Raw genomic sequence first — 20,457 nt, forward strand, 5'->3', positions numbered from 1 at the left:
GCTAATACTGCGATCACCACTACAGTCAAAACAAACAAAACAGCACCAAGAATTCTCCTCTTTCGTGTCGAAGGAGAGGCCATAGTTCATAAAACAATACTTCTTCAAAAACAACACTACGCGGAAAAAAATAAAACGATGGTTCTGAACCGAGGCTGCCGTTGATTTGTTCTCCGGGATTCAAGACGGGTGTCGCTACACTGGGCAGAACTGATCCCCCCCCCTTGATATTCCCGGCTTCCGTTTCACAAACCTCAGAGCGGTCACCAACCAGTTTCAAAAAGAGCACAAGAGAAATCTTATTTCCTGGGGCGTAGATTATATTTCACTTTATCAGAAACAACGTGGTCCGGGAAGGCTCCCTCCAATTCATCAGGCGTGACAGCTGGGCTCTTTTCTGTATCCAAAATCTTTCTGTAGTCAGATAGCACCACAGGGCTCACCAGATCCGGAGAGACACGTCGGCAGTGCGTTGAATGTATCCACCGCTTCTTGTTGGTGACTCTCACAGCAGTTCGCGTAGCCAGCAGCACTTGCTCAGGGCCATGCCATCTCGGTTCCAAACTGCTGGATCGCTCAAAGACTTTGACCATCACGTGGTCCCCAGGGCGGAGATCGTGAGCCTCACCAGTGGAGTTATCAGGGAGCGCCTCTCGAACCTGTTGATGAATAGAAAGCAAATCATTTGTTAATCGTGCCAGATAATCGTTCATCATTATACAAGGCATATCATGTATCAAACGAGGTTTTGGAACTCCCCATATATTCATAGGCCTTCCAAACACCACTTCATAGGGTGTGAGGCCAGACCGAGAATGTGGCACTGATCGAATGGACAGCAATGCCAGAGGCAAAGCGTCCGGCCATTTCAGAGATGTCGATGCCACTATCTTTGCTAGCTTCAGCTTCAGAGTTGCATTGTATCGTTCTACTAAACCTGCTGATTGCGGATGAAAGACAGCATGGAATCGTTGTTTGATTCCCAATCCTTTCAGGACATATTCCACTACTTTTCCAATGAAATGAGGGCCATTATCACTCCACATAAGTTTACAAACACCGTAGCGCGGGAAGTACTCCTTGAGTAACACCTTAGCTGTTGTCAATGCTGTATTGTCTTTCGTAGGGTAAGCCTCAATCCATTTGCTGAAGGCACACACCACTACTAGGACATACTTGAGATTATTACAGCGTTCCAGCTGGATGTAATCCATTTGTAGTACTTCGAATGGTGCAGTAGGTGGGACAAACCCACCTTTAGGAGTATGAGTCCCTTGTCCAGGATTGTGCTGCAAACATATCAGACAGGTCTGCACTACTCTCTTAGCCGTGCTAGCAATGTCAGCATTTTCCCAAACTCGTGTAAGCAATTTAGTAATTGCGAGAGCTCCAATGTGTGCCAGTCCATGTGTCATTTGCACCATTGTTTGTAAATAGGCCATGGGTAGTTTCCATCTCTCCATATCTTTACTACGCCAGCAACCCTCATCATCCAATACTCCCTCGGTGGCCCATTTCACAAGTTCTGCCTCTGATGCTGACTTTTGTATATCGAGTATTTCTTCTCTAGCATCATGCCACCGCTCAGCTTGTGACTTCACCACATACATGGGGAAATTATTTTGCAGCATAGCGGTCTCTCTCGCAATGCGGTCTGCAAAAGCATTGCCCTGTCCTATTTTGTCCGTCACCTTTTTATGTGCGCTGCACTTGACTATTGCAACTTTCTTTGGGCATAACAGTGCATTCAGGAGATCGCGTACTAATTCTCCATGCATGATGTGTACTCCGTGTGAAGTCAGGAATCCTCGTTCCTTCCAAAGTAGGCCAAAATCATGCACTACTCCAAAAGCGTAACGACTATCCGTGTAAATGTTCACACATAGTCCAGCACTTAACTCACATGCCTTCGTTAAGGCTATCAACTCAGCCGCTTGAGCTGATTTTTGGGGTATCCGTGCTGCTTCTACCACAGTCTTAAGTGTCGTGATCGCATAAGCTGCGGAAGTCGTACCATCTGGTAACCTCACACATGACCCATCAACCCACAGTTCCCCATCTACATCTGGAAATGGCGTATCCTGTAAATCGATACGACCCTTTGTCTGTTCCTCAGTCAGAAAAACACAATCATGTTGTTCTTCCTTCTGGGTCTCAGCAACAGGATCCGGCAATAAAGTAGCAGGATTTAATGTTGCACATCGTTTTAGTGTGATGTGCGGCGCCAACAACGTTAGCTCATATCCTGTCAGACGGGCACTAGTTAGATGCTGTGTTTTCGTTTGATTCAGTAACGCATCTACTGCATGGGGAACTAGCACCAACAATTTGTGTGACAAAACTATTCCCTCACTTTGTCGTATCGCTACTGCTGTTGCTGCAACTGCTCGAAAACATCCAGGCAATCCTCGAGCCACAGGGTCGAGTACCGCCGAGAAGTATGCACAAGGCCTCTGTTTGTCTCCGTGTGTCTGCACTAACATTGACAATGCGCACCCATCCTTCTCGTGTACATATAATGTAAAGATCTTCGTGTAATCAGGTGTACCCAACACTGGTGCAGAACAAAGAGCTTGTCTCAATTGCTCAAAAGCATTCTGACATTCATCCGTCCATTCAATGGAAATCAGTGTATCTTTAGACAACAATGCCAACAATGGTTTAACAATATGCGAAAAACCCAATATCCATTGCCTACAAAAAGACGTCAAACCTATAAAGGCGCGAACATCTTTCTGAGTGCGAGGGACTGGGGTATCTAATATTGCTTGAATTCGATCTGGTGTCAATGCACGGCCCTCCTTAGACAAAAGATGACCGAGGTAGGTCACCTTTGGTCTACAATATTGTAGCTTTTTCTTCGAAACTTTATGATTATGTTTGGCCAGGAAGGAAAGCAAGGAAAAGGTACTCTTCTCACATTGTTCTGGCGTGTCTGCAGCAAGTAAGATATCGTCTACATATTGAATGAGAACCACTCCCTCTTGTAAGTCAAAGGAATCAAGCTGTCTTTTTAATGCTTGACTATAAATGCTAGGACTTTCAGTATAGCCTTGAGGAACTCGACAGAATCTGTACGATTTATTATTTAATGTAAAGCCGAATAGATATCGACTGTCAGGATGTACAGGGATCGAAAAGAAGGCATTCTTCAAATCAATGACTGTAAAAGTAGTTGCCGTCGGTGGAACCAACGTAAGCAATGTGGTGATGTCAGACACCACCGGGTACTGAGGCACTACTATCTTGTTTATTTCCCTCAAATCAATAATGAAACGGTAAACCTTAGCATCTGTATCTCTCTTAAGGATCGGTAAAAGTGGACTATTGCAAACATTGTAAGGAACTTCCTCGACTACTCCTGCCAAAATCAAATCATTTACAATGTGTATTAACCACTTGGATGCTAAGGGTATTTGCTCTTCTTCATGTAATTTCCATTGAAATCAATGGAAACTCCATGACGAGTTACCCTTGTCATTAGCACTGAAGGGGTTAAAGCAAGTTCACCTTCTCTAGAAATCTTATATTGCGGGACACGTGGCAGAGATACTCCCTCCTTTACAGTAATACGCACTGGAGGAATTATCATTCGCCCTACATCCGTGTCAGAAGTGGCCCACAACGTTTTCGGTAAGGAGGCCAATACTTCAGATTCATGGAGAAAACACACTCGCTCAAAGTCTGGGTAATTCTCATTCAACACAACTCGCACTCCTTCTGGGGCACAGCGAATAGTAGCTCGAAAGTGTTTTAACATATCGAGTCCAATAATATTATCTGGTGTATTTGGAGACAACAAAAAGGGACAAGGGGCAGCAAATTTATCGACATGAAATGCAACTGGTTGAGACAATGGGCTAGAAGTAGGTGTTCCATCGAACCCTATTGCTGTAATTACCTCGCCAGACAGGGGAGCCCTTGGAACCAAGTATTTGGACAAAGCGCTACGAGTAGCTCCTGTATCGACCAGAAATTGATCAGTGGAACCCAGAACATGTGCTTCTATGTATGGACCCCTCTGATCAACTGGTACCTCAACCGATTCCACACCCCATCCTACGCAATCCTATGCGTAATGCTCATCCCGTAGTTCAGCAGGACCACCCTCATTTATCTGATATTGATTGCGATTATCAAACGTATTATAATCTGACTGACCACGACCCCTCGCTCCATATCCCCCACGATCATTCGTGCCATAACCTCCTCTTGACCCTCCATAATAACTTCTAGACCTTCCACTTCCTCGCCCCCTCAAATTACGCTGCTCTCGAAACACCGGACAGTCTGCAATCCAATGCCCAAACTGTTTGCAGTATGCACATTGATTCACAGAAATGTCAGAACGAGGGGGAGGAGCATTACTGTACGATCCTCGTCCCCCTCTAGTGTTCCCTCTCGTAGCCTGAACCTGAGCTAACATTACCTTCGTTTTCAATTCCTTCGCCTTCTTTTCACTACTTTCTTTCGCCTCCAATTCCTGTCTTTCATAATATTGAGCCATAGTCAATAAAGAAACTGGGGTCGCTGTGGTCCATGAACTTTCACTCGTTTTCAATCGTTTCGCAATCTCCGGTAGGAGATTAGCCACATACTTATCAACAAATAAATGCCTGCCAGTATCTTCTGTCAATAATTGACCACTGTAATCATGGAACGCTTCCTCGAAGCGAGAGAAAAAATCGGAAACTGATTCATCCGCTTTCTGCTTACAAGAGGCTAATATAGTCCAATCAATCTTTTTAGCGGGAGCAAGAGTCTTTAGTTTTGTTAGTAAGGCCCCTGGAAGGTCTAATATTAATTGACACGGCTTACATGCTGGTTCTCTATCTAAATCAGCCTGAACAAGATCTTTCCAAGTGGCCCAGAGAGTCGTGAGGTCATCAAACCTACGAATCGCTCTCCACATGTCAGGGGGCAATATCAACCCAAAAAATAGATCAATATCAACTAACGTCATGATACACGAAGAAATTGCACTTTCAACATTCTCATAAAAAGCCGCAGGATTTTTACGGGGATCAGGTAAAGCATTCTTCAGTGCCATAACATCTGCTCTATTCCAAGGCGTATAAACCCAGTTATATACAAAATACCCTTTCGCGTCTTTTGATCTCTTATCATCATCTGTGCCATCCCCTTTATGAGGGACATATAAAGGCGCAGCTTCTCGCATAGGTCTAACATTAATCGCAGCGATCTTATCTGTTTCAAAGATAGGGCATTCTTTAGATATCCCCGTCGCTCCGGACGTAGACGAATTCTTCGACTTTTCCAACTCCCGTAGTTGTGTCGCCTCATTACGCAGTTCAATCAAACGTTTGAAGAAGTCGTCCGCATCTGAAAGAACAAAAAGACCTTTACGAAAATTCTCACAACCCTTGGATATCTCCTTTGGTTCTAACTCGAGAGAATATTTTCTATACCGCTCAACAACTTCATCTCCAAAATGATCTAAAAAATACAGTCGTTCTTTATCAGGCCACTGTTCCATTTGTTCAGTAACGTCAGAAACAGTAACAGCATTAGTATTTAATTTTCGTGCAAATGAACGTAATTCCGCAGCTCGTTCCGCATGTAACCTGGTACGCTGTGTTCGATCACTATCCTCGTCCGAGTCCTCGTTCGGAGCCGTAGGTACGACATACGGAGGCGGACACCGATCTAGTAATGAAAAATCATCCGTTTCATTAGTAAGGACTGGATAAAAAGGACGCCTGATAGGGAATTGACCATTAACCTGTAAATTTCGTTCTCGTCTCTCCCTCTCTTTCTTTTCCTGTAATTCCTTCTCCTGTAGCTGTAAAGCTTTGTCACGTGCAGCCTTCCGCTGCACTTTCTCCGCCAAGGCTTCCTCACGCTTCACTCGTTCACGCACCTCTTTCTCCCACATACGCACACAATCAAACATATCTTGTCTAGACCTTCGCTGAAACAAACACTGTTCTACATACTGTACCTTTCGAAGGTCAAACGACCCATATAGTGGCCACTGTAATTCACGATCAGTTTTAGTATACTTATGCCATAATGTACTATACATTATTGGTGGAATACCGAATTTTACATACATGTCACGATTTGGAGTCCCCTCTGGGGGAGCCGGCTGTTTTGCACTTAATCGATAATTGGTACCGTTTTCAGAACAGCACATCCTACGGAGTGTGCTAAAAACAGGCATGTTTCAAAAAAAAGTACCACAAAACGTGATACTACAAAATGTCACCTAACACGGTGCACTGTTCAAATCAAATAAATCAGAGAAATATCCCTACATGCCTGCCTATGTGAGGTGCACTTCACATATTCAAATTCAAATTCAAAGATTCAAAACGTTAGCTAACAAATTCAAATTCAAAGTTTCAAAAAGCCACAGTAAGTGTCAGTAGACTACCTCACCACTTAAAAGCTTACCAAATATTTTCAAACGTCCAAAGTCCAACTGCCAAGTTCTGTGGTCAAATCAGCCAAAACGGCACATCACGACAATCCAAGATCAGAATCTCAGTCGAGGACCGGCGCCACCTGGAAGGTCAGATCGGAAGGAAGGGAAAACACACCGTGGGTGCCGAGACTCGGGTCACTCAATGGCAGCGATCGCGTCCATGGCGAGTTTCCTAACCTTCGTCACGACCTCTCCTTCGGGCATCCGAGTCGCCGATGAGTCCCTTCGTGGTCGCCAATTGTGGTGTTGGGTTCAAATCAGGCCTACATACGCTGCTAAACTCTCGAACACCTTAGTATAGAAGTTGGCACGGACACTGGAAAAGGTAAAAGACAAGTTTATTAAGACCCCATGGGGTGGTGATACATTCCCACAGCACCCTTCGGCAATGTAAGAAGTAGCACACCGAACATTGGTGCGCGACCTCTTTTATACAGTTTAATAGTAATAAAAAGATAGGCGGTTACAAGTTACACATTTTAGGTACATATAAGGTCATTTTTGGAACACAGCCAACATGTGGGAGGAGTTTCAACAGCACTGGTCAGTTAGCATGAACATTCCTGAAGAGTGACCAATTGGTGCGTAATGCGCATGTGCGCTTGACCAGTACTAAAAATAGCCTGTTGCCGAGCAGACTAGTGACCATGGGTATCGAGAAAGGACGAAAGGGCACACTGACCACGAGGCAGCGTGTTCATAGGAAACGGAAGTCGGAGGGATTCAAAATGGCCCCCGTTCATTTTGGTCAAGTTAACAGAAAAGACCGTGTAGCTGTGCTAAACGCTAACTCAGGAGCTGCCAAAACACGACACCCAGCTCAGGGTGACGTTCAAATGATGGGTCAGAATCTGACCAAAACTATCCACAACCAGAGACCAGACCATCTCATAAATCACCGCTTGTCCCCAAAGATCAGGACCGACTTGATAGCTCGGGAGAATAAGCATAACGAAGGACCGACATCTAATAAAAACACAATGTGCCACCATCAAATTGAGACTGCCAAGGTTACATCACACTCTTACATCATACTAGCCCCTGAATATAAATCAAAGGGCCGCCACGACATCCTCAACAGAGCAAACATACTCAAGCTGACTGAGGGGATCCCTGGACTCACGGGTTTAGTATCTAATGAAATTGAGGCTATTGAGTTCCTCCCACCAAGGGGAGCACAACCATCAGAGGTAACTCTGGTGACATTCAAGGAGGCAAAATGGGCATCCACGTTTTTGAACAACCAAGCAACTCTAAGGGAATGGGGTATCCGAGTCTACCCATACTCTATGCAAGGCTACCCAATTACACTCCTTAACCATCTAACACCACTTCAAAAAACCAGGATAATAAGGCAGAAGGGCCAAGAAAAAACCTACTCAATCCTAAAAAACGCCTCAGGGCCAGATGAAGACTGCAACATCCAACTCAGAGATGTAGACATTAAAGACATCGGTCAAAGGTGGGACTGGCTCCCAGCAATTTTATCAAGTAAAAGGCACGAATGACCATCTAATCCTATGATCATGTCTACCAGCACAAAAATACCAGCACATCCACCACAGCTAGGAGCAGCATCCAACTTACTACTGGAACAAACTACCTTATTATGCTCCTGGAATATAAGCGGATTACATCAAAAAATTGGGGGCCCAGATACGCAATCCTTTTTGTGGAATCACTCAGTAATAGCACTACAGGAAACCTGGGCTTTACAGGGGTGCCCAGTGCTCGGGTTCACCGAGACATGGAACCCAGCAATCAGGGACAGTCGCTTTGGCCATTCGAAAGGCGGACTGGCAACTTATGTATCAAACTCTCTAAAAGCCCGAATTACACGATGGCCACTCAAGGAAGACTGGATCTTAGGGGTTAAGATCGAACCCTGGCGGAAACATCGTCCCCTCTTTCTCCTAAATGTGTACATCAACCCCAGTACACGCACAAAAAAGGACCATCTGACCCGTCTAACCGAGATTATGAATGATATAGTCACGGACCAACCTAATTCAGACTGTTTAGTTACTGGGGATTTTAACACCTACCTATTTCAGGGGAACGCAGCAGACAACGACGGCCCCCCTTTAATCCAAATTTCCGAGGCCACAACACAAACCAAACCGTTAATACAAACCCAAAGTAATCTAGGCGACTTATGTGTGAGCCAATTCTATAGTGCAGGTTACCTTGTTATTAATGGCAGAACAGCTGGGGACACTCCACCAAAGTGGACATGGACAAATGGCTCAAAGCAATCGCATCTGGATTACACGATCTGCACCGCACCCCTATTAAATTGCATTACTGACTTTAGAATACACCCAAGAACCGAAAGCGATCACAGGCCCCAGGTCACAGTTTTTAACATAAACCCAGAGCATTATAAAAAGGCACCACCGACACTTCGGAGAACCCACACAGAAAACTTAAAGCGCCTAAAGTGGACAGAAGAAATCAGCTTGAATATTCTTCGGGCAAGCTCGGACATAATAAGACTGGGCCAGGAGCAAGAGGTCAGTCCAACAGAACTATGGTTCATGTTATGCTCCCATCTGATTCATCTGTTTCCTGCAAGGCATCAAGCCCAAAGGGTAACTTCGATGCATCAATTTACATTATCTCAGACGACGAAGTCACTAAAGAAAGCGAGAAATAAGGCCCTGCGGGCACTGTCCAAATTCCCGGGAAACAGTGATTGCATTTCCAATTATCAAATTTCGCAAAAATCACTCAAGCAAGCGACTAAAAAGGATAAACGGGCACATGAAAATCAATTCTGGAGTAAATTGGTGTAGGAAAGTAAGCAAAAAAACTCAAGGAAATTCTGGGCGCTTATTAACCACACCAGCTTAGGAACATTGTGTACGGGATCGGCTAACATCCTCGAATCAGACTGGGCAAATTTCCTATTTGATCACTTTAAGTCTCCTGATTACCCAAGCCCCATCGGAAACGTCACCGTAACTGAGAGTAGCCAAGGGCATGGTCCCACGTGGAGTATAACACAGGAAAGGGTCTCGAAATCACTGTCAAAAGCAAGATCGGACGGGGCGCCAGGCCCAAATGGCCTGCCACAGACTTTGTTTAACTCAGATATCGCCCTCTGGTCAGGAACATTGGCCAATCTCTTCAACTACGCATTAAGAACAGCCACAATACCAGAGTCATGGCGGGGAGCCATAATACACCTGATTTATAAATCGGGATCTCATGCACATCCGAGCAATTACAGACTCATTGCCCTTTTGGACATAGAAGCAAAGCACTATGCAGGTCTACTATTAGAGGACCTAAGGTCATGGGTAAAGGACAATAAGCTATTGCCAATGAACCAGACAGGGTTTGTGGCAAATTCAGGAACCCGTACTAATTTGGTAGCAATTTCTACTTTAGTCGACAGGGCAGTTGTAACCTCAAGATTAGTTCATTGCTGCTTTGTCGACTTCAAAGCAGCATTCGACAGAGTCCCCAGGGAGGCCCTATGGGCCAAAGTAAAGATGTGGGGGATTCCAGAGAAACTACTAGAGGGAATAATTCAGCTCCACACTAGGACGTCGGTGCGGGTGAAGTTGGGGACCGGCACACATCTCTCACGTAAAATAATGACATCTAGAGGAGTGAAGCAGGGATGTGTGCTGGCCCCTCTTCTTTTTAACCTATTTGTAGCAGATCTGTTGGCGGCCTTAGATGACACTAATAGTCACTCTCCAAAGGTGGGTGGCATGATTCTAAGTAATCTTTTATATGCCGATGATTTGGCCCTCTTCAGTTTAACCAGGGTAGGGTTACAAAGACTCCTCGACAAATTGTTTGATTACCCGATCAACAACCAACTCGAGGTTAACCTGAAGAAAACGCAAGTAGTCACATTTGGCAAGAAACGATACACAGGGGGCGGTTGGTCATTCAATAATGTCAGTTTAGAAATTTGCCAGTCCTATAAATACCTAGGCGTCAACCTGGATTCAAAATGTGGTTACAAAAAACAGCGTGGAGAGATCGGAGCCAAAGCAGTGACCCTAGTGCTATCACTAGGCAAACTTGCAAAAGATCTTTCTGGTCCAACCTTAGCTCCCCTCTTGGAGGTAATGAGAGCAAAGGTTGGCCCAACTTTATCCTACGGCATTGAGATTTTCTGTGGTAAAATGAACACAACTTTGAACCAACAGACAACCAAAATTTATAAAAGGGTGCTCCGGCTGCCAAAGACAGCCTCCGCAGCACAGATTAGGCTGGAGATGGGCTGATAAACTATGAGGCCTCAGCCACTGGGGCATACCTTAACCTGTGTTACAAGTTAAGACAAGCTGAGCCAGGAATTTTAGAATCCCTAGTCTGGCAAGAAATCAGCCAGATTAACCCAGGGGGTTTGTACGGACTACTTTTTACAGACGCCATTAAGCAAATGTCAGCAAGGGATCTGTGGGCCCTAAACCCTGGCCAGATAGCTTTTAAAAAAGCCATAAAAAAATGTGTGAGAATGACTTCTTGTCTCACTGATAAAGCACTTTTTCTGAAACGTAGCCATGTCTGGGCCATGATAAATTCCTACAGACACCCAGCCCCAGTATGTTATTTGGCCAGCACATACCCATTATACTTGAAACGCGGCTTCATTGCCATCAGACTGGGCAACTGGCGTTTCTTGCAGGACCTACCACCATGGCGACGTACATCGGAAGACCTCTCTTGTAGAGGGTGTGGGAAAACAGCGGAAACCATGTTGCATGTAAGTTGCCTCTGCCCAGCCCTTAATACAGAACGCAGGTCCGGACTAAAATCAGAATGGAATAGGCTGGGGGTTCGGTCCTGCAGGCAAGCCATTATGGCAGCTTTAAACCCGGAAAACACAGTGCTAAACATAAAATTTACAAAATTTGTTTAGCGAGCATATTATACCTTTAACTTAAGGAGACCACGTTAAAGTGCTTAATTTTCTTTTTCTCTCACTGAAATGAATAATAACTGGCATTATTCTCAGTAATGTTAGACATAACCTGGTGATACCGAATGCAAGCTGGTGCCCTGTTTCAATTTTTGCGATTTTAAAATATATTATGAGACAAAACCCCTGTTTTTATAATGACTGTTAATGGATTGTGTTTTTATATCTATATTGTGTTATTTCCTAGAAGTTTTTATCCTAATATTGGTCAGGTTGAGAATTTGTAAATTCTTTTAAAGATATGTTTTATATCTAAATAAAGATTATTATTATTATTACCTGTTATTCAGCGCCAAGATACCCGTAGTGGTGAACGTGCGCTTTACAAATACTCATGTTATGTTATAGTCCTAGTAGCCCTGAGAGTGTTAAAGCTCTGCAGAGTTGGTTGTTATGGTGACAATCTGTATTTCACAGTTCCTTGTTATATGTGTATTTTTATATCACTGCATCTTGTGTAATAACCACATCAAAACCAATGAGAGATAGATAGATAGATAGATAGATAGATAGATAGATGGACAGCACCTTGAACTCTTAAGTTTGAAGTGACCACAGCAGCCTGCTGAAATCTACAAACCTACCCTTCATTGTTGTCCTCCTACAACTGAGTATTTGTATATTTTCCTTTCCATAAAATATCCAGGTTTTATGGCACTCTGCCCCATTTATGCACCCACTCCAATCTTTTTGGGAGTACAACCGAGATGAGTGTCCAAAGAATTACCACTCCGTAGATGCTACAGATCTACCTAATGGTCCCCCTACCCCATTTCAAAATAAAGAACGGAAATTCAGCCAGATTGGCGTATGTTTTTTGGCAGCGAGTTCACTGGATAAAAATAGCTTTAAATCGAATTAGGCCCATTCGGGTTATGTACCCAGATGGTATATTTTGTGCCCTTACATTTAACTAAGGTGCTAAAGAATATTTTGAATTGTGTCCAATGCATAAACAAACAGAGATGAAACAACCACTAACGAACCTATAAAGATAAGAAGAGGCATGCAGGAAACAACTTGCTGAATAATAATTTTGATCATTCACACTGCGTAATAATCTGCTGGGCATTATTTATTTATTTAAAAAAATATGTGAATTTGTGTACTCTTTTCTCTCAACAGCTCGTAAACTCCGTTCAGCAAAAGACTTTCTAAATGAAAGCATTCAGATTGAGAAGGAAAAGAGCAAGCCATCCATACACCAACTTCAGCTTCACAGACAGAAGATTGACAGGGATGGACATCTTCAGAAGTGCACCTTTGGACCACAGAAACCTACCTATGATGACAAGGTGATCATGCTACTTGGAGCTGCAGGATCAGGAAAAACCACTTTAATCAATGGGATGGTTAACTACATTTTAGGAGTTAAGTGGGAGGATGGTTTCCGATTAAAACTAATTGAAGAGGCCAATCAATCACAAGCAGTGACCCAGACTTCTTCAATAACTTCATATCACCTCATTCACCAAGAGGGTTTCCAGGTGCCATACAGCCTCACTATCATAGACACACCAGGATTCGGCGACACTAGGGGCATCGACAGAGACAGGTTCATTGTTGAACAGATCAGAGAGTTCTTTTCACCCGGTGGTGTTGATCATCTAGACGCAGTATGCTTTGTAGTCCAGTCCTCATTGGCTCGTCTCACTCCTTCACACAGATATATATTTGATTCTATCCTGTCTATTTTTGGGAAGGATGTGGCGGATAGCATACTCGTACTGATCACCTTCGCTGATGGTCAAAAACCTCCAGTGCTGGAAGCAATTAGAGAGGCAGAGATGCCTTGTCTGATGGTCAACGGTGCCCCTGTCCATTTCAAGTTTAACAATTCTGCCCTGTTTGCTTACAATGGATGCGATGAATCCGCAGAGGACGCAGGAGAGGATGAGAACTTCGACAAGATGTTCTGGAAGATGGGTGTGAAGAATCTGAAGACGTTTCTTACATCACTCAACAAGCTGGAAACCAAAAGCTTGAGATTAACCAAGGAAGTTCTTGATGAGCGCAGGAAGCTTGAGGTCATCGTGGAAGGTCTGCAGCCCCAGATCAGAGCTGGTCTGACAAAGCAGGAGGAGATCAGAAAAACAATAGCAATCTTGGAGCAGGACAAGGACAAGATGCAAGCCAATCAGAACTACGAGAATGCACGGAGTAAAGTGATGACGAGTGAAGGGATATATCAGCAGCTGAATGAGGAGTATGCTGCCGTTGAAGAGACAGTTGCAGCGCTCATTGATGAGGTGTCTCGGTGTCTCCGGAGACTGGACGAGATCGCCCTGAAGCCAAACCCGCGCTCAACGCCGGAGTACATTGACCTGCTGATCCAGTCAGAGAAAGAGGAAGCCAAGCCGGGCTACATGGAGCGGATCCAATCACTGAAGGCTGTGAGGGAGCGGGCTGAGCTGATTGCCAGAGTCTCTAGAAGGGAGGAAGTAATGCTAACAGGCTGGGGGCCATCGAGCTCTGGGAAAAACACCAGGAAGGCTTACTTTCACAATATTACAAGTTGGATGATTAATAAATAAAGATTTCAGGGTTAAGGTATGGACACACTTGTAAATTAAACGAATTCTCCCCAGCAGGTTTTATAACTGAAGAGTTGTGAATGGTGTATTTTCCAGCATAGATATTACTAGTCTGTCAATGTTCTTACTGTTAACTTTAAAGCCGAGCGTCCCAGCTGTGAAGTGATCACTTTCATCCTAAGAAAGGCTTCTCCGGTTCTGGTTAGTCCCGCTTCAGACAGCACATGTCCCGGATGCAGAACACTTGGTATTGACTCTTGTCTCTAAGACATCAACATGGGGTATTGAGGCCCGGGCTGGATACATTGAGGACATCTGGAGTGCAGCTGAATGTAGGGGACGCGGGAACCAGAAAGAAAGGGGGCAGAGTCGGAAAGGCAGGTGAAAACATCCTGCTGCAGACAGATATTTCTGATTTTACTATGACCTTAGAAGCGTGGGTGTGGCTGTAGGAATCTCTCAATTTATTTTCTTTATCAGTTTTGCTTCCTCTATCTTGAGTCATCTTTTCTCAGTGATGTAATTTAAATCTGCCTTGTAATTGTATCTGGCATGTAACTGCAATCTGACATGTAACTGCAATCTGACATGTTATTTTATCTGGCATGTAACTGTAATCTGACATGTACTTGTATCTGACATGTAACTGTAACTTGACATGTAACTGTTCACACCTGTAAAATCACCAGCCACACTCGGATATTTTGTCAACATTTCCAATAGTGATTTTGTTGAATTTGGTTTTATGATATAGGCATGAGCTTTAATTTATGTAAGCAAGAAAATGTCCAAATAAAAAGAAAACAGAGATGAAGAAGGGCACAGGACTGGCTATTAAACATCTGTAGCTCACTAGAAATGATTTGAGTGAAACAGGAGGAGCGCCGCATGTAAGTACAAGAGTGACATGAGAAAGAGATCAGTTGTTAAAAGAAGGGAGTTGTACAAAACATGAGAACAGAGGGTGGTTGGGGAGAGGCTGAGAGTAACCGAACAGGATAACGGAAGAGGTGGTGAGAGGGACAGGAGGGGAAGGGAGGGAGGGAGCAGAATCATACATATCACTTGCAAATCCAAACAAGCATTCGCAAAGCCAGTAGGTCAGGTTTATAAGGCAAAGTGCTTCTTTGTTGAGGGCTTGTGTAGTTGGGTGACTCACAAGCGAATAAGTAAGTGATTGAGGGCATGGATAGAGGGAAGATGAATGGGTGAATGAATGTATGACTAAAGAGGCAGGGGAAGTGTGCGGGGCATGGTTGGGGAGTAAGTCTGAAGCACTGGGGACAGCCCGGAAGAAAGAGAGTGAATGGGCGAGTGACTGAGTGCATTTGTTTAACAGTGATGCCATGGTTGGATGGGTCGCTAGATGAATGTTTGAATGCATAAATGGAGCATGGGCTGCTTTGTTAATAACACAGCCCTCCAAGAGTCTCCAACAGTCTGCATCTTCCAGCTGCGTTCAGGTGGTGAAGCAGAAGTTACAGGTCACGAGTCAGCCGTTGGCGCCAGTACCCATGAAAACCCCTTATTTATTTGTATTTATTTTATTTTTAGTGTTTTATAAAGCACACACGTGACACAAAGGTATCAGAGCACTGTACATATGATGATCATAAACAAAGATCTAATTCATAAAAATAACTTCTAATAAAAACAACTAGCAGATTTAAAGAACTCTAGTAAGATATGGATGGTATGCAGGAACAGAGTTATTAATAAACAATCTCCATTCTTTATGCGTCATTGGAATAGCATTCTGCGTCAGTTCCGTTTGAGGAACCCAGGTGATAGTTTGTGTGGGTTCTGCTGGGAATGTATGTGCTTCAGCCTTGTATTGGTTTTACAGTCATTGTAGCGGCTACGGAGATCAAGGGACGGGCTCATTGGGACTTTTAAGAGAGCAATCTGTTCATTAAGATCCTTTTCACCTCTTTTTTGAAAACGTGGATCGATGCGTTGGACCAAACCTTAGGTGGTAGGGAGTTCCAAATCATTGAAGCTGATCCGGAAAAGGAGCATGTGTAGGTTGTTTGTTTTCTGAATCTGAGGGGTTCTTGCCTGAGAGAGTGTGTGCTTCTGAGTGAGCGGCTTGCCAGCTGATAAAGGTTGAGATGAAGGCGCTATACTGCACATCTGTGGAGGCCAAGAGAGGTCGCAGAGGTACTTCGAGTTTCCACAAAAGGGTCCCGTTGCAGGCAACTCGTGTACGGTGCAGGAAGACGGGAATGCGTGACCTGCACAAATTCCTTCCGTGGGGGTGAGGTTCTGCAGTGCAAGAAGAAGCAATCGTGTTACACTGCCTACAAAGTGCCAGGGTTGGCTGGGGCTGCGCAATGCACTACTGTGTCAGGGGGGCCAGGGCACAGCAAACACTCTCAAGGCTGTACAAGAGCACTATGATTGGACTAGGACAATGGCACAGGGACAACAATGGTAAGCATGTGGTGAGTAATTTCAGAGTGTAATGGATAGCGATGGTGGGACTGGGGAGTAACGCAAGACTGTCAGAAACAATGTTGATGTAAAAATAGACGAGAGAGACCCCTTTGACCAAACCAGGGGATTAGAGTACTTTTAACCAGTAGAAGTAAGGAATCCCTTGGTGGAAGGAACAATCTATATGTCCTATATATAGAGTACAGCCCATGTGTTAGAATTTACAAAGACTAATTAAAACACCATTAATTGCCAAAGTAAATAGATACTGTGATTTTTTTGATTTTTAAAAAAAATAAGCATCCTAAACATTATAACAATCAATGCTAAACATTCATTTACAGTGAAAACATACAGTAATATGACATTTATATAAAAAATGATCTCATCAAATAAAGAGATAAACTGTAGTGAGTGATGTGAAAGTAGATGGGTGGCAATGATGTCAGAGAGTACAGTAAGAGTGTTTTTGATAACTTTGGTGACAGCGGTAAATCTTGTGAGAGTGTTGTGCTGATGATGGTTGTGAGTGATTGGAATGTGAAGGTGGCAAGACTGGTGAGTGATGTCGCTGTGTGATGGATGGTGATGATAAGGCTGTGGTAAGTGATGCAAGAGTGGAATGTGTTGTGATGGTGAGCGATGTGTATGTAATGGGTAGTAATCGTGAGTGATAGTGACTGGAAGTGTGATGTGTTGTAATGATGAGTCTGTGGCAAGTAGTGCAAGAGGGGGACGTGTTGTGATGGTAAGGCTGTACTGAGTGATGTAATGGGTAGTGTTAGAAATAGGGGTCTCTAGTTGGCAATGGTTTGCCCCTTTGTCCAAGTAGGGACCCTTCTTCCTAGTCAGGTTAGGGGGATACACTTCTAAAATGACCTCTGCTCACCCTCTTCGTAACTTGAAAAGAGCAGACAGGCTTATCTCGGAGGCAGTGTGTAAAGCCTTTGTGCACACATACAGCAATACAGCAACTACACCACACCACTTAGTAAAATAAGTAATCTTTATCTAAACCAGGGGTCTTCAAACTGTGGGACGCAACCCCCAGGGGAGCCGTGGAGTGATGTGAAGGGGGTCGCGCATTCACAATCACACTTCTGCCTAGGCATCCAGGGCTTCAGCTTCCCTCCTCCCCCATCCTGTGTCTCAGCCTGGGCTGCTGCAGTGCAGCTCGCGCTGCTGGGGGCTCGGCTGGGCAGTGTCTGGAGTCTTATCTCCAGCACCGAGTTTTTCACAGGTCATTAAAGACCATTAGCATATTTGCATACCTTTGTTAACTGGTTACCAAGGCTTAGTTTTTTTATGGTTTCAGTACCCCCTGAGCCCCCACTCTGCCTATTCCTTACATTTGTATTTTTACACTTACTGCTGTAGTGTGAGAATGCATTTCATGAAAAGGAATATAAAGGTGGGTTGTCAAAAGAAACATGCCTGCTGTGTGTTGTTTAAAGAGCCTGCAGAGACCTGCTCGTGACACTAAATAGAGTTCTAAATAAAAAAGTATGTATTAATTAGTTATGTGAATTTTCTGTCTTTTTTTTTTTCCAAAACCTTTATTGGAGTAAGCATAGAAAAGTACAAGAATGGGCCTACAACCTCACGGGCTGGCCGCTAATAACAAGGCAAAATGCATGTAAGAAAAATATACACCCGTGGATAGGTACAGCTCAAGTACAGAGCATTACTCTATAGACATCACAGAACAATTTGTATTTTTATTTTTTACAAAAAGAAAACATAAACACTAAAGGCGAATGGACGATAATTAAGGTCAGCCCAAAGAGCGGAGGGGACGGTTCCACGATCAGGAGAACACACCCAGAGCCCGGAGGCTCCATTCAAGTCGGGGAGGGGGGGGAGGGGAGCAGCGGGGAGAACCGGAAGTATAAAAAACCTTACGGAAAGGTTCCGGGAACTCTAGTCTAGGGAGAAAGGACAATCTCAGCAGTGTTTTCAAGGGGAGGGGTGCAAATACCCCCACGATAATCATTCCACTGGCCCCAAACCTTCGTCCACGCCCTGGGTCTGCCCCTGGCCACATAAACCGTCTTCTCACGAAACATGGACCAGTCCATATTGTCTTCCCACTTCGAGACCTCAGGGGGCCTGGAAGCGCCCCAGAGTTGCGCGACATCCCGCTTCGCAATCATGTAACCAAGGGTAGCCCATCTGGTCTGGGCCACAGAGTAGTCAGTGGGTTCCCATACATTCAACAGACATCTGCGAGGCTCCGGTCGCAGGGCCACATCCGTAACAGCAGTCATCACCTCAAGCACAGCAGTCCAATAAGCAGCTATAACCGGGCACTCCCAAAGGATATGCAAAAAGGTCGCACTCAAGCCACATCCACGCTTGCATAGCCCATCCGAAGAAAAGCCCATCGTAACCAGACGCGGACCAGTGACATAGACTCGATGAAGAATCTTAAGCTGAACCAAACGGAGACGGGCAGGAATGGCCACCTCCTTGGGAGAAGAGAGCGCCGATTGCCAATCCTCGTCGTCCAGTTCCAACCCATCGCGAACCCAAGCCTCCCGAAGTCGGACCAGTAAGTCCACCCGATTATTAATCAACTTCTTGTAAATCAGAGAAATAGTGCTATCGGGAAGATGCCCATCAAGGACACGGTCCTCGAGGGGGGAAGATTCAGGCAAGGCCTCATCAGGAACCAAGACTGAGGCGAGGGCATGTCGGACCTGCAGGTAGCGAAAAAATTCCCTACCACTCAAACCATATTCCGCCTGGAGGGCCTGGAACGACTTCACACAACCGTTCGAGTACACGTCACCCACCTTACAGATCCCAATCACATCCCAGCGGTCGAAACCCTTGGTAGACCAGAGTCCGCCCAAACGTTCGGATGCATAAAGCGGTGTCGCTAACGTCAATCGATCCTCCCACCCCAAACTCACACTCGCAGCCCGCCACACCGTTACTGCAATCCTGGATGGGCCCACAAGATGGCGCCCGGCCGATCGGGAATAAAGCGCTCTAATAAAGTCCCCACCCGGAAGCTGGAGTCTGTCCATCTCGAATGCAGGATTACGACCCGGGGAAAACATCACATGATTAATGGCAGACAACTGGGAAGCCCAATAATATCGCTTGATATCGGGGAGCGCCATGCCCCCGTCATACCAGGGGATGGTATGCTTTGCGAGTGCGATACGGGGTCGCCCATCCCATATCAACTGCCGTTGAAGACTCTCAATCTCTTGGAAATAGGTCTTAGGGATAGCGTCATAGGAGTTGTGAAGCGCGTAAAGGAATCGCGGCAAGGACATCATTTTAAACAGGGCCGCCCTGCCCAGCGGTGATAAAGGAAGCTTGCGCCAACGGGCCACATCCAGTCGCAGTCTAAGCAACGGTGGGAGGAGATTATGCTCAAAGCGGAGCGTCGGGTCCAACGTAATAAAAATCCCTAAGTACTTGAAGCCCGATTGGACCACTTGAATAGGAAGTCTACTCGGCAAGGGGGGCAAAACCCCCGAAAGAACATATACACAGGACTTGGCCCAATTAATAACGAGGCCCGAGTTGGCCCCAAAAGAAGCAAGAACATCAAACAGAACAGACAGAGATTTACGCGGGGAGGTGAGGTATAAAAGGATATCGTCCGCGTAAAGCGAAACGCGGTCCTCAAAGTCCGGAGACCAGCGAATCCCCTTGAGAGACGGTTCCCACCGGAGCCAGGCAGCCAACGGTTCCAAGGCGAGAGCAAACAGTAATGGAGACAAGGGGCATCCCTGACGGGTACCCCTGCCGAGGGTGAAAGGAGCCGAGACCCTACCATTCACCACCACTTGCGCCAGAGGTGCCGCGTACAGCAACTTGACCCAACCAATAAAATCAGGCCCAAAACCAAATTTCTCAAGAGCCGCCCAAAGATAGGGCCACTCCACCGTGTCGAAGGCCATGGATGCATCCAACGATGCCAAAATGGCCGGCTCCGTCAGAAGCCCCGCCCTCGCGATCGCGCCATGAAGACGACGTAGGTTCAGAGCCGTGTTGCGATGTGGGATAAATCCAGATTGATCCGGATGGACCAAGTCACTAATGACCGTCAAGAGACGGGTGGCCAGGAGTTTCGC

The 20,457-nt window shown here is 45.2% G+C and overlaps 1 protein-coding gene across 4 annotated transcripts in view; it reads left to right on the plus strand.

The window, feature by feature from the left end:
• The window catches only part of LOC144821906 (uncharacterized), a 545,035-nt gene extending 530,286 nt beyond the window's left edge, over positions 1 to 14,749 (plus strand). For all 4 annotated transcript variants that reach the window (XM_078679053.1, XM_078679054.1, XM_078679055.1 and 1 more), the window contains one exon: positions 12,519 to 14,749. In XM_078679053.1, coding sequence (XP_078535179.1) covers positions 12,519 to 13,927 — 1,409 coding nt within the window. In that variant the 3' untranslated portion in view covers positions 13,928 to 14,749. The remainder of the gene's footprint in view (positions 1 to 12,518) is intronic.
• The last annotated feature ends 5,708 nt before the right edge of the window (positions 14,750 to 20,457 follow it).

The sequence above is a fragment of the Lissotriton helveticus genome, chromosome 2_2 (genome assembly GCF_964261635.1).
Source record: "Lissotriton helveticus chromosome 2_2, aLisHel1.1, whole genome shotgun sequence".
Lineage (NCBI taxonomy): Eukaryota > Metazoa > Chordata > Amphibia > Caudata > Salamandridae > Lissotriton > Lissotriton helveticus.